General features: G+C 46.8%; 1 protein-coding gene across 1 annotated transcript in view; it reads right to left on the bottom strand.

The window, feature by feature from the left end:
* The window catches only part of LOC119174747 (uncharacterized), a 59376-nt gene that overhangs the window by 1644 nt on the left and 42479 nt on the right, over positions 1-15253 (bottom strand). The window contains exons 3-6 of the mRNA XM_037425788.2: positions 9147-9315; positions 6217-6341; positions 1216-1482; positions 453-567 (exon numbers count right to left, since the gene is read on the bottom strand). Of these exons, the coding sequence (XP_037281685.2) occupies positions 453-567; positions 1216-1482; positions 6217-6341; positions 9147-9315 (676 nt within the window). The remainder of the gene's footprint in view (positions 1-452; positions 568-1215; positions 1483-6216; positions 6342-9146; positions 9316-15253) is intronic.

The raw sequence follows: 15253 nt of genomic DNA, 5'->3' as shown, positions 1-15253 counted from the left end.
ACTTCCATAAAACATAAGATTGTCATATCAGAAACGGCTGAACGCCCATATGCCCACAAAAAACGCATGACCGGCGCAGCTTGGCGCGCCGCATTCATGTACGCTCGCTGGCTCCAGGTTTTTCGCGTATGACCTCGCCGAAACCTGTGAGTTGTAAAAGATTGATTGATTGACATGTGGGGTTTCACGTCCCAAAACCACCATGTGATTATGAGAGACGCCGTAGTGGATGGCTCCAGAAATTTCGACCACCTGGGGTCCTTTAACGTGCACCCAATGTGAGCACACGTGCCTACGACATTTCCGCCTCCGTCGGAAATGCAGCCGCCTCAGCCGGGATTCGAACCCGCGACCTGCTGGTCAGCAGCCGAGTACCTAAGCCACTAAACCACTGCGGCAGGGTGTGAGTTGTAAAAGCTTCGCTTATGAAGATTATAGGGTAGCGTTCTTACTTTGATGCGTCCGAGGGCATGGTCCGCACGAGCAGCGTCGAATGTGGGCTCTCCACTTGGTACGGAGGCGGTGGCTCCATGTGTGGCATCGGGCCATTGTAGTGAAGCCCGCCTGCTGTGGTAAGCAATAAAGAAATAAATAGAAATTGGGGGTAAACGTTAGGCAGATATCCACCGAGTCGGGAACAACCAAGTTTAAAGGTGAGGAAAGCTCTACTCAAACTGTGATGGGAAAATTCTCTACGTTTCGAAACCAGCGCTGGCTGTTTCTTCAGCGATGAGAAGGACCAAGGTGAGCATGCATGCAGTGTCCCATTCTCACCTCTGAAAAGCTGGTCAGTCTCCGAAAGGTCAGAAAATTGAAAATAAATTTCAGTTGGAGCTATTGCTCACTTTGAACTAAACTAAAAGAAGATTTTGTATTCAGATAGGTTGAGACCAGGGGGGAGGGGGGGGGGGCGTCGTCACATTTCTTCCATATTTCGGCCTGCCCCCCATTCGACTTCCTCGCCCTCTGCCATGTGCAAACATTGTCAAAACGTAACGCACGTTCTACATGATTCATCGCGTGATGATGACATCATGTGACAGTATGTTACTTCTTGATGCCATAGTGATGTGATTATGAATCACAAATGACGTCATTAAATGTGATGTGTGATCACGTGATCACATTTTGAACCGTTAGTGCTGAAGCCACCTGCGCCGACTGTCGATTATCGTGTTTCGTGGGGCATGTAAGGCTTAAATACTTTGCACTTACCGGGGCACGGTGTGAGGAGTCCGCTGAAGCTCGAGATATCGCGAGGAGGTGGTGGAGGCGGCTCCATTTCGTTGAACGGCTCCGAGATGGCGCCACGATCGGACGGTGCGTGCTGATGGCAGTTGCCCGGGGCAACGGGCCCACCACCGCCACATCCAGCGACGCCGCCCGAAGGCACGGTGCCAGGGGTTGTTGCGCCACTGTCGTGACCCGAAAATGAGTAGGTGTTCGCACTGGAGCTGCCGCAGTGCATCCTGTAGATGGGGCCTGAAACGGAAACCCCAAAGAGGAGACAATGGAGCTTTGTTTTTAAATTTGTGTACTTAGAAAACAGCTGCCTATGGAGATATAATGTAGAGTGCGAAGATGTTTTGGTACGTTTTAGAGTGCTGCAAACGTTACGTACACTACACTAGTTGCTTATTGGGAGTAAGGTGCGCTGTAAACGTATCAGTTTGACAAATCACTTATTATCTAGAACCGCAGGTCGCGGGATCAAATCCCGGCTGCGGCGGCTGCATTTCCGATGGAGGCGGAAATGTTGTGGGCCCGTGTGCTCAGATTTGGGTGCACTTTAAAAAACCGCAGGTGGTCGAAATTTCCGGAGTCTTCCACTACCGCGTCTCTCATAATAATATCGTGGTTTTGGGACGTTAAGCATTTAAAATCAATCAAATTATTATCTAGAAGCTATAACACTATCATGTCGATAAGCACTGAAAGTAAAGACCTGATTCTCTTTTTTTCCTTGAATTTCGGAACGTTGATCACGCGTTACAGCAGTAAAGGGTCACGGATTTATTTCATTGTCAACTTGTCCTGCTGCAAATGATTTCAACTCGTCACGTTATACGTCTACATGGCTCCTTTAGAGCAGAATGCTGTTTATTTTTACTGCAAAAAAAACTACATTTTAATAGAAGCTATTACTATCCATTAGAACACAGCGAGCTAATGCGGGATCTTGAGCGCGGCGTAGCCACGCGTGGTTTTATTTTTGTGCCTTGTACTAACACATTCGAAATACTAATACATAATTCACTAATACATGAGAAATAATTTTATTAGTGTCTACACGAAGGGCTTCTCATGCTCTGGAATCTTCTGAAAGTAAAATAACTGGTGCGCGGCGTAATATTTCCGGCGAACGTCACAGGTGAGTTGTGTATGGCCAAGTTATGGCAAACGGTGTCCGTGGACAAAAGACCCAAGAAAAGCGACAATTTTCGGTGAGCCAATTAACTGGACTGATTCGGCGTTCTCAAGCGAAAAATGGACGTGGCGCAAACGTAGTCGTAAAGGCGTGTAAATTAACCGGAATCGTAGAATGAAATGAACAATTTTGCCTCAATGACAAAGCCACTAGCTAAAAAAAAAACAAAAAAAACGAACGTCCTGCATTTCGTTTTGTTCTTTGTAAATGACGGCATTTCTTCTGTATACTACAGAGTTTTATTTTTACATGACGGTTCATCAAATAATATGCGTAAATCATAAGAAAAGCACCGGGATCTCAGAGTGTATGTATGCCTACTCGTTCAATATAGTCGGACATGATATGAATTCACTATAGCAATATTGAATATGCCAGGCCCTCCATAATCACAGCGTCCACTGGCTTCCATCTCAACTCAAGCGCTCTCGACGATCTCGTTATGACCATCAGCGTTAGTTGTGAGATCAATCGTAGCTCATTACTTTCGCCCCTGAAGGCATCCGCAGCGGAGCACGGCAAGGGTACTTCACGGCAAGGTTAGTAAAGGTGCGGTGAAGACATAAAAAAAAAAGGAGTGTGAGGGCTGAATAGTGATGTAATGCTAGCTAGAAGCATGCGGTCGCTAGGATAGAAGAGCACGGTCCTAGAAGGAAAAAAAAAACAAAGATGATCTTGATTGATCGTCATTTATTCAATTTTTACGCTAAAAGCAGGTTTTATGTTTTTGTATATAAATAAGGAGCACACGGGCCCTCTCGGCTTAAGAACCTTAATGACACTTTGATGTGGATCTGAGCTCTTAAACTGCCCTTGAAACTTCGGCTAGAGTTGTTCGTTCGGAATGAACCACTCTCTATTCTCGTTTGAGGCTATAATTATAAACAAACAAAGAAGTTTGTGACTATGTATAAGTGCAGCGTCAACGCTAGCCTGAATGTAATCAGCATTGGCGTATGGAATGAATGGGTGGGGCGCACCCCTAGCTCCCCCCCCCCCTCGTAAGCAAGGACCGCATGGCTGACGAGAATGCATGCCTTTTTGTGTTATGAATGTTGCGCATTTGCGGTTGATGGCGGTGAGCCTCTTCTCGAGCACTTGAAAGGCCGTTTTTAAGTGAGTGGGGCTCTAATATATTCGGTGGAGAGTGTAAGCACCGAAAAATTCGAGCTTCTGGAACCGCGCCGATGAAAATGGACAAAAACGAGGAAATGAGGATTATGAATGGCAATGAACCAGAATGCGCGATAAGTGTTTCTACCTCTGTTTCTTCGTCTCTGTGAAGCAGGCTAGAGCTAATATCGTAACGTATCAATATTTTTCTCCCTTTTTTATTTTTTGCTGTAACGTAAGTGACTGTCGCGAACGTAAAACTTGCATGAAGGACTCGTGACACATAAATGGCGGTCTGTCATTTCGGGAGATCATTAACACTAGCTGCGCAGCTAGCTAATTGCACACGGCTTAAGTAAGCAATAATTATGAGCTACTTGTCGCACATAATTATCGTTTTTTTTAACTCTATGTAAGTCGAGCCCGTCGTTCAAGTTGTTTACGATGAAAAAAAAAACAGAAAAGGGAATTGAAAATCAGCGACTTCAAATTCTGCTACAGGATACCTAGTTCGCGATCTCTGGACTACATGTGAAATTACCACAAGTCCATCACGTAGCGAAAGAGAAAGAGAGGGAGAAAGAAAGAAATGTTGTTTTGCTCCGAAGACAAGGCAATGAGTGTGATAGCAACCAAACGAAATATCATACGAATAAATTATTGCGCCTTACTCATTTAGGATACGCGACCACTACAGCGAGTGAAGTGTACTTCGTGCTATCTATGACTTGAATGCAGACTTTGAGACGAAAAGACAACGTGTACAAAACTGTGATATATTTGCTGATTCACTATGAGAATTAGCGCGTCCTTTGGAGACCATGTCCTGTAAATTGAAGCTCGTATTCTCTTGCGGAGACAGGCAGTCCCTCTTCAGAATCCTATGTTCATTCCACATTTTCTCCCTTCACTCGATGAGGGACGAGTGAGACGTTTACTGTCTATTTGGGCACCGGTAGACGGCAACACTTCAGTGGTTAATTCGCGCATAAACAGATGACGTGCGGGTTGATGTGATTTGTTTCGAGTTTATGCGGAACATCACGATGGCGCCGATGGCATCGGTAAGAACTCGCCAGGAGGGTCCATATATTCGCTATCGCAATAAAAAGAAACAAAGAGATGCTCGTGACGTAGTTGTGACGTCATCCCTTGACTTTGGAATGGAGGACAAAGTGAGGAAGGATCTTGCGAACGCTAATCCAGGCAGAAGGACGAGCACTCAAGTTGGCAGCGAAGCTCACCTTATTTCCCCAAAGCTACCCCACACTTCACGACGATAGTTATAGCGCGAGAACAAAACGACGACACAGAGACAAGAAGGGGTCATCGTTTTGTTCTCGCGCTATAACTATCGTCATGCCATACAAACTAGCCCAAGCTGCCACACTTCTAACCCACACTTCAGTTTACCCTGGTCTTTCTAACAATATTCTAAACTATAAAAAAATGTGGGGGTAAAACGCGGTGCTTGCGCATTGACAACCAGACCGATTCCACACCTTCCTGGGAATTCACCACCACCAAATCTAACAAGACAACAAAGTTACGGCGCAGCATTACACCAGCTACAGTTCACGAACGCTCTATAATCAAAGCGTCATGCGCTAATACCCGCAAATATGTACACATGCTGCCATCCTAAAAGACGGTGGGAGGACATCATTCTGAGTACTACGCATAATTTTGTCAGTGATCACCAGCGTTATCTATATACGGAAGCCAATCCTCTTGTGATGGAACTTCAAGCCATCCATGACGCAGTCCAGGATGCCAACTCTAAACAGACTACAATTAAGCAAATTGACATATTCCCTGATTCCTTGAAAAGCCATCCAGGAGCTCAAGAAAGATCACAAGACGATGCAAATCTGTGAGGCAATTCATAAAATGAACCACAAAACAGCTACTTGCGTCAAGGTACATTGGATTCAAGGCCATGTTGCGAACCCGCACAATATTGCTACTGACCAGCAGGCACACTGCCCTCCAAATATAGACATTCCAGCTATTCTCCTTCCGCCTCAACTCCTAAACACACACCATGGCCGTAAAAATGTTCTCCGGTAAGGTACACGTGCTCTGATCCCACTGTGTGTCGGCTGTCTCCCCCATCACCTTACTAGAGCGGAAGAAGACGTGCGTAGGAGGCTTCGGGCCGGGTTGACCCTTACACCGGCTGTTCTGTCATCATGAAACTGGTCGCTATTGCCCGTTGATTGTACGTGTCCGTATTGTACCACTTCAGTGACGCAAGCAGATGCATTCCACCTTATATGTACATGCCAAGGGTTACAGTCGGAACGCTCCCGTCATCTCCTGCAAGCCAGCCTTCGCTACAGCTACACCACAAGTTATGACCGCTGGATAGATGATAACAAACTCCACAATACACTACTTCATTTCATACACAACACCAGCCTAACGGCGCACATCTAATACACATACACGCACAAATAATTACACCTCAAAGAGAAGTCTATGTAGCAAAAAAAGAAAAAGATAACGTCCACTAGACGTTTCCAAACTCCCAGAATTTATTTGAAATTTGTGGTAAAACTTGCTGAGTGTATTTCAATACGACGTATTAAACAAATAAGGCTACTGTATAACAATACAAGATACGTAAAGCTAGTCGGTGACGCAACTCATTATGTGGTAGCCCGTCAACGTACCTCCGTTGATGGTCTGGTGCCTATTTTTGTGTGCAATCCGGCGGCGACATAGCAGACAAGCGCCCAGGGCTAGTAAGGCCACCACCAGCAGCGTGCCCAGGGCCACTCCAATAAGAAGTGTCTGGCTGCGAACGAAACAAACATCGTACTCGATTTTAGAAACTTAAGAGCACTGATATCAAGGCGGAGGAGAAGAGAGAGAAGTAATGCCAAGGGTGAGCCAATTGGTCTAGAAACAAACAAATGTGATTATCAGTAGTTCGCTGCCATGTACAAAAATGGTAAAAATAGTTAAATATCGCAAGTGCGCAAATATGCTAATTTGTTTACTTACTCATGTTACCTTGCCCCGCCGTGGTGGTCTAGTGGCTAAGGTACTCGGCTGCTGACCCGCAGGTCGCGGGTTCAAATCCCGGCTGCGGCGGCTGCATTTCCGATGGAAGCGGAAATGTTGTAGGCCCGTGTGCTCAGATTTAGGTGCACGTTAAAGAACCCCAGGTGGTCGAAATTTCCGGAGCCCTCCACTACGGCGTCTCTCATAATCACATAGTGGTTTTGGGACGTTAAACCCCACATATCAATCAATTACTCATGTTACCTTGCAGGCCATAGGAGAGCATTGAGTAAAGAGTTACAGAAGAATCTCAATAGATAAAGCGTATAAGAAAACTTCATCAGCTCTGGCGACAATGCGAACCAATTGCCAACGGATGGTTTGAGAGTATGCATGTGCAGAATAAAAAGCAATGCCTTGGGCGTAATAGTGCTGTAGCAAAACAAAAGGCAAGAGCGCTCCCGTTTGCACGCTATTACGCCAGAGAATATGCGTGCAGCACCAACCACCCCGAACCGGTACCCTACGAAACAATCGATCTTATAAAGGGTATGCATTGACGTCATCTAGACCACTATAGCGTCGTATTGCCTGCGTATGATGGGCACGTTATCTCGATCAGCTTGTCTTCGATATATACGCCCATTCACTATTGTTCGTAGTAGTCCTGTAACACTGCACGCTGTGGAAAGAGCAGTAATACAGAATCGAAAGAAAGGGGGGAGGGGGCACCGTTCCTTAAGCGTTGGAGGAGAGCCACTTTAAGGGGCGTAGGAGAGTGGGGGCGGGGGGAAATCATTTGTTACTGTCTCATGACAGCGCAAAAAAACAAACACGAAAAGCAATAACAAGTACATGACACAAGCGCTGTGTAACATCTAAACGTTTATTGAAAAAAAAAAAAAAAACGTGACATACACATGTAGCCCAATAGGCTACATTACTTTTGTGCCCCGCCGCGGTGGTCTAGTGGCTAAGGTACTCGGCTGCTGACCCGCAGGTCGCGGGTTCAAATCTCGGCTGCGGCGGCTGCATTTCCGATGGAGGCGGAAATGTAGGCCCGTGTGCTCAGATTTGAGCGCACGTTAAAGAACCCCAGGTGGTCGAAATTTCCGGAGCCCTCCACTACGGCGTCTCTCATAATCATATGGTGGTTTTGGGACGTTAAACCCGTCATATCAATCAATCAATTACATTACTTTTGTGAAATAAGCAATGAATCGGCTAAGAAACCAGACCGAACGCTGTTCATGGTTTCAACTTCTTTTCTCTTGGAGTTCTCGCCTGCACGGCATTAAGTTTCCTAAATATACACTAGAGGAAACTCTGGCACTTGTGTCTATGAGAGCTGCGACGCACCGCACTTTAGCGAGCATGGTAATGTTGGGTAGTACACGGATTTGTCTAATCCTCGTACTTCCGGCTCCGTGTGCGATCGTGTGGCTTGCAGCTGTTTTCTCACGAAACGAAAATCCGCACACGTTCAGTGGTTGCGCTTCACCACCTTATTCTTTTAGGCCTATCATTTCAAATCGGGTTGCGAAGTTCAAAAAGGGTTCATTCTTTCCTTCGAAACAAAACCGAAACACAGCAATAAAAGAAGCCACAAGTACTATTCGCCGCCCACAAGTGCAAAGACTAGGCGAATCCATGTTCTACCCATGCTTCCCATGATCGCTGAACTGTCGCAACACCAGAGTTCCCTCTAGTTAATTTTAGGAAACTCTATGCCGCACGGGTTTATTGGTACTTCCACTCTTTCAACTTCATTTGTTACAGTTATTTTCGTTTCGCGTTTGCCACTACACCAGAGTATCGTATGTCCAATCAGGTGAGACATATATCGATTATTAAAAAAAAATCTACGTGCGCTTCTTCTATCGGAGCAACGGGAGCGAGCTAAGCTTGACGTACGTGGGGCGTGCTTGTCGCATAAAATTCCTCATTAGAAGATGCAGAAATATTCATCCCCGATCTCTCTATTACGCACCTATGTGCGGGCCGATTGTTTGAAACCGCTGCTTAGACTCTCTCGAAGAAGCAGAATAACCTACACCTTTCCAGTTGTAAGTAACGTTTGACTTGGCAGCATAGGTCGGGGAAGAATGCGGAGCTCACCCAATACTGACTCACGAAATGTGTTTTGAGCTTAGAGCTCACCAGGAATCAGACTGGTCAAACTTTCCCTGAGCTGATTGTTCAGCGAACTGGGAGCGCGGGGCTAAACACAGACGCAAAGTGCCCATGCTGTGTGCCTCCTCTTTGCTTTGTGCCTGTGTTTACACCCGCGCTCCCAGTTCGCTGAACAATCATGAATTACCAACTAGCCAACCTTTGCGTCCTATTCCCCGAGCTGGACTCACCCGGGCGCACACTCACGAAAATTTTCTTCTACCGGACTCACTCGGACTCAAACTCGCCGAAAGATTTCTCACCCGGACTCACTCAGACTCAAGGCTCGATCCGAGTCTGAGGGAGTCCGAGTAAGTCGACCCACGAGTGAGTTCACCGACCAATGCTTGGCGGTGACTTTAGTACTCGCTTTGGCATTCGCTCTTGCATGACGCCTAAAAGAGAAGCACTGTGGCGCACGTACTCGTGAGTCGGTGCCGGTGGCTCGTCCTCCTTCTTGCGACAGCAGTACGGCTCCGTGGATGTCCCGCAGCAGTAGACGGTCTCGCCGCTGCTCTGCGCCGGGCACGGGAACCCGTTGTTCCACTTGCCGAACTTGTCCGTGTAGCCGTAGCAGTACTCGGCGCTTAGCACTGCGCACGCAAGGACGACAACCATCATTCGACAACAAAGAACCACCGCCATATTTCACAAGCCCGATCATGCTAGTTCACTGCGGTCAGCAGGACCTCTACAAGTGCAAGGCACAGGAATTAACAAAAAAAATATATGGACACTGTAAATTTCACAGTTGGTTCGGAGAACGTTCATGTCTACTGAGAGGTGATCGGTTAAAATGAAACGCGATACGTGCGTCTCCCTTCGACACCGACGTGACTGGCGTCCGTTGGCGCACCCCAACGGTTTGTCTGTCCGCTCGTCTGTGTCTGTCCGTCTGACCGTCAACTATGCGAACCATGAACTATACAAAAATCACTAACACCACCTAGTGATATTTCCAAGGACATATACACACAACGCCATCTGTTGACCGATTCATAAACTAGAGGTGGCTGCATACTACTACTACTACTACTACTACTACTACTACTACTACTACTACTACTACTACTACTACTACTACTACTACTACTACTACTACTACTATTACTACTATTACTACTACTACTACTACTACTCATACTACAGAGGAGGGAATGACCCAAAGCCTGAGGAGCTTCGCCCCTAAAAGGCATCATAAGAATTTTAATGTTCACCTTTCGCACCACAAAAAAACGCTCTCTCCACTTTACCTTCGAACGAAAGCTTACTCGTCATATCTTTTAATCTCTTCGGATAAGTATCGGGCCATTATCACTCTTATATGTAATGCTGGACGTGCAACTCGCTGTGGTCGCCGGCATGCTTTGGATAAACAGCGCCACATCCCGATACGAGCATCGTGACCAAAAATGCGAGCTGTGCTCATAGGCGTGAGCAGTGATTTCTCTAAAGGGGGAGGGAGGGTAATTCATTGTGGCACCTCCTTCGTTATTATGTCTGTTTGTGGGGCTTACCTTACGCCCCCCTGCCCCCGAGTCACAGCACCACCTCCCTATTACAACAATGCATGCTGCTGACTTTGCGCCTCCCCCATTTTAAATGACTAGAGGGAGGGGCTGCTGACCCCTGCCCCCGACCCCCCATGCATACCATGCCTATAGTTGTGCTAACAAACCCCACTCGCGCCTACCACGTGAAAAAACAGAGACGCCCAGTTGTAGCCACCTGACGTATCACACGCCTGACGTACCACACGATTTAAGGAACTCAATCATATGGCTCACCGTGCAAATGTATGCTGTTGTATTTCTGAATGCTCTGCGACGCTGCAACTTCTTCAACGGAGACGTGTCTGACGAGTAACCCTCATGTTTTGCTTCCGAGCACTTCCGGTCTTACGAATATTTGGAAATAAGAAATGTTATAAAAATAAAGCTGGTAGCACAAAACCTGTTTCCGCTTCAAGTTATTAGATACGTTTGATATTGGATCATTCGTTTGCTAAAGTTAAGGGGCGCTTTGCTGTCGCGATAACTAATGAAAATGAATTGAATGAGTTCGTTGAAAAAGCAGCCATCTTTCGCGCAAGCAGTTTCAATTGTAGTGACACCTGGCGGAGAAGATCTCAGCTACGCGCTGGTTTCTACGTGTCTTCAGAGATCAGCTTCGGCAGTGCGACGAAACACAAAGTTAACCAAAAGAGCAATTCGATCGCCGAGGTGCGTGTGACACTGTCAGACACCTAAGTCGGAAATGTGGGTCTCTTCTGAGCTTTTATTACTATTAGGCAACAATGACATAACAGTAACGACAGCTAATGAGTCGCCTGGTACGCCGAATAATTACCAACATCGAACCGCTACCCATACGCATGCATACGACAGCAAAACTTTCTTAAATCTGCTTTGCACCAGAAAAATGACCGACAAAAGGTTGCCCTAATTTGCTTTAGGTAGTATGCAGAATAGCGTACCCACTAATTTAAAATCAAAGACTAATTTTTTTTCTTTAGAGAGAAAGTTTGCTAAGCTCTCTACTAAGGTAAACCTTGTGAAATACGACACCTGCGTTAATGAACGTTTTAAATTACGACTGTATCATTTCGTCTTTATGTTAAGCTATTACTGCTAGTTTATATTAAGTGATGGGTATATTAATGAACCAGTACTATAGTCTCTACGTCTAAGGGCTGAATCCGGAGAAGTATCTCAAAGCCTTTACAATACTATCAACAGTCTGTTATTGATTGAAATTACGACAACAGTAAAAAAAAATGGTAGAGAGGCTGTTAATAAGTTTCTAAACTCGTTATACAGATGGCTTCAATATATAATGATAAGAGAACGGCTATTATGTCTACACGTTAAAGAAATCCCTTTTCCAGGGCTTATGACTGTGCGATCGTTTTCGTAGTGTACTGCAATACGTGAATCCAGCTTTGATGTGTTCTAACTGTACAAGATACTAAGTCTACGTCATTGCTGCTATACACCTGAGGCTTCGTGAAACATGCCTCACTAAAAATTGGGGCAGCAACGCCGTAGTGGTGCGAAGACTGAGGAAACAGCGGAGCTGGTCACCTTGCCCTCTTCCACTCCTCGCTTTACTATACTATAATATACATTGCTATGCTTGCTCTCTCATTTTCTTGTCTCTTTCTATGTTTATTCTCTATCCGTCTCCATATTTCCATTTTAAAGACGATAGTCTTTCTTGGGGACCTTCGACGGAAAAAATTTGGGTCTGTCTGTCTGTCTGTACATTTCTCTGTACGCCCTTAACAATACCCCAAACCAGCACCAAACGGTACCCTAAACGGCCGACCCCATCCGCAACGCCCACCAATATTGCTCAAGGTTGAGCGTTCATACTTGTGCGATTGTCAATAAAAAAGCAATTATTACTCATATCTGAGGCACAGAACAACACGTCAATATTCTATATGTGGGCCTTTTTACGAGAAAATGCATACATGAGTAATTTTAAGGACCGTAGCATTTATCACGCTGCGCTGACAATGCAACGCTTGCACGAAAAGGCAAGTGTTTCCAACGCTTTGCTAAGACGACAAGGTCGACCTACCCGTCGCCTTGCGTTCTACACCTTATCGCCTCCGAGACGTGCGCACACGCCGCGCGCTCCGTTTTCTAAGATAACTCCCAGATAGCGCTCATGTATCGCGTGTGACGTGACTTGATGGGCTCGTTCGCCTTCGCTGCACGTTCGAGGCACACTAAAGCAGCGCCCCCAGAATACTATTCACCGATTTTATTGCGCATAACATCAAATAAACGTTTTGTTCACCCTCTCCAGACGCAATATTATCGTATTTCGACGACATTTGCAGTGTAACATGCAGATACGGGGCCAATGTTTTTCTTTCTCATTTCTTTCAATCTACCTCTCTGCACTCATCACCTCACCTTCTATTTTTTTGTTTCTTGCATTTCTTTCTCTTTGAACGCATTCTCACGTCCATCAGAGTTATCGCATCTGACGCCATACTAATTCGCGCACGTGTTCAGGGAGTGGAGCTGAAGATTAGGAAAAGGACGAACAGATCGCGCGGCTGTTCATGATGACGATGGTTTTGAAGTAGTTTCACAGTATAACGAAAAGTGTCGGCTACCTTGCAACGCCCGCTTTCCCGAACACTGCACGCATTTATCGGAAACGATTGCACGGTGCACGAGGCTTTTCATACCACCTAGGCAGCGAATAAAGATGCATCAGCCGCATTCCCGTGGCCCTCCCGCGTCCTCCGTTACACTCTCGGCCAATCCGGTCGCACCTTGATGTCTGTTCCAAGCTCGTAATGCCAACTTTATTTGTTTCTTTCCTCGTTTCAGACGCGAGCGGGCCTCTCTCTTATCCGCCAACCAGAGGGCGCGCGCCAGCTGCGTGTCGTCGGTTTTGCGCCCGTTGTCTTTCGTTTCTTCTCTCCCAGTGTGCTGTGGCCGGCGGAAGGATCCTTAACGTCGTTATTATCCTGTCCTGAGGCTTCCCGTGGCTCTTGTCAGTGCGTTCGGGCTCGCCGCTTCTTTTCTCCGGCGCCTCTGTCTCCCTTCCTTTTGTTTCTTTTACTTCCCGCGGCCATACTTTCGTCCTCCCTGTCTCTCCCGCGCGACCCATAGCTGCTTTCTTCATTCGCAACGAAGCCTCTTCTGGTGCTGTCGCCACTGCCGGGGCGCTGCTGGCAGTCCGGCAGGGCGTTTTCGCGAGCCCTCTTTTCGTCGCGTTTACTACTACTTCTTCTCTTATAGGCTCCCGTCGGGGCTCTAGAAACCCCCCGACTTTATTTCCATCTTTCTCGCCTCCTCTCTCTCTCTCTACGCTGTCTGCTGGAGTTACGCTGAAGCATATCAGGCTACGCCACCGCGAAGGCTTGGCAGCTGTTGGCGCTTTCCCTCGCAAGGTAATTTCGTTCCCACTCCGTCATTAGTGCTCTCTCTCTCTCTCTCTCTCTCTCTCTTATATATCTGCGTTCTGTCTCCCGGAAGAAATGAAAGGAGTAAAGGCTTGCGTGGAGTGTTCGTGTGTTTGCCTCGACGGAGGGCATGCGGGTGTTGGTGGGTGGGCGTGTGGCGACATCTGGAGGTGATGAGTCCTTATGGCCCTTCTCTTACGGCGTGCTTGGATTCGACGTCGCCACTCCCTGGCGCCCTCGAATGGGTTACCCGGTCGCGTCCTCTCTCTAAATGAACAGATGAAAAAAAAAATGAAAACAACACAGTATACCGCCGGTGATTCGGTTCATGCGCAATGCGACTGGAGCGTAGATGCAGCTTTAGTTTCGCGGTAACGTCGCGAAGGGCGCTGAAGAAAGACGAAGGGACGAGGAGAAGTTACGAAACGGCACACTGTTTATTCTGAGAAACTTTCTTTCGCCAGTATTGCACCAACTGCGGGGGTCACTTTGCAGTGCGCTTCTCTAGGAGAATCTGCGAATGAAAGGCCGGTGCTTGCCGTATTGGCGATGAAGAGGATATCCATTCAGCGCATCCGCTATTGATATACTGTATATACGTTAGAAAGAAACGTTGCCGCAGGGCCGGAATGTGATGGCTCCCCTTCAGAGGACGATCTTTCGGTGCAACTTTCGGAGTGTGCCATAAATGAGTTCTAGGCGCAGGAACAACTGCCGTAACTTCGTAGAGACTTCTGACAGTCATCACTCTTGAAAAACAATGCCCAGAACTTTGTAAAAGCTTTGGAAGTGTTGTTATATGAAAAAAAAGCAGCTTTGCAACCTAGTGATTTCGTCCACGTACTCACTCAGGTGATGGTTAGATAGATTATCTAACATCCAAAGTGTAATTATAACCACGTGTACTAGCCTTTTCTTCATACGTGTGTTTTTATAAAAATAAACTTCAGTTAATCTGCACTTGTCTGTGCTCTCTTCTTGCCTTTTTTTTTGCGCAAAATGCCATCCACAATGACTTTATTTATCCATTATTAATAAAGAATTTTATCATAATACCACTCCGGTTTTATTTGACTACCATTTGGCATTATTAATAAATTACATGGATACATACGATATCTCTGGCTTGAATTTTGGAGCCTTTTGAAATTTACCCAGCGGCAACCTTGCCCACCACCTGCATTTCACTTCTACCAGGGTCACCGGGAAACACACATTTCTATTCTGGACGGTTGCGCAGACCACTCGCGTCTGTACTTATGAACGTCCACTTCATGGCCATCAAAGTCAGATTCGTGACGGCAGCTCCCGCGCAATCTGTGACACGCCGGTAGGAGGAGGGACTGGAGTTCCGAGGATGAAGCCGCGTCTTGGTATAGGGGCCCGAGATCGCGGCCGAGAAACCGCCGGGCCGCTGAGACTTGCGCAAATATTTGGACAGCCCCCGCGATCCCAGGCAACGTCGGCTCTCGTGGACCGGAAAAAAAAAAACCGTATTTACAGACGATCGCGCGTGCCTACTCTGCGTTTCGGGCGAGACGAGTGCGACAGTTTGGAAACAACCCCGGAGAGAGTGGACGGGGTGGGTCCTTACATTGAAG

This window comes from Rhipicephalus microplus, chromosome 5 (genome assembly GCF_043290135.1).
Source record: "Rhipicephalus microplus isolate Deutch F79 chromosome 5, USDA_Rmic, whole genome shotgun sequence".
In the NCBI taxonomy this organism is placed as follows: domain Eukaryota; kingdom Metazoa; phylum Arthropoda; class Arachnida; order Ixodida; family Ixodidae; genus Rhipicephalus; species Rhipicephalus microplus.
Note: the sequence above shows the minus strand (reverse complement) of the source record. Positions and strands in the feature narration are given on the sequence as shown.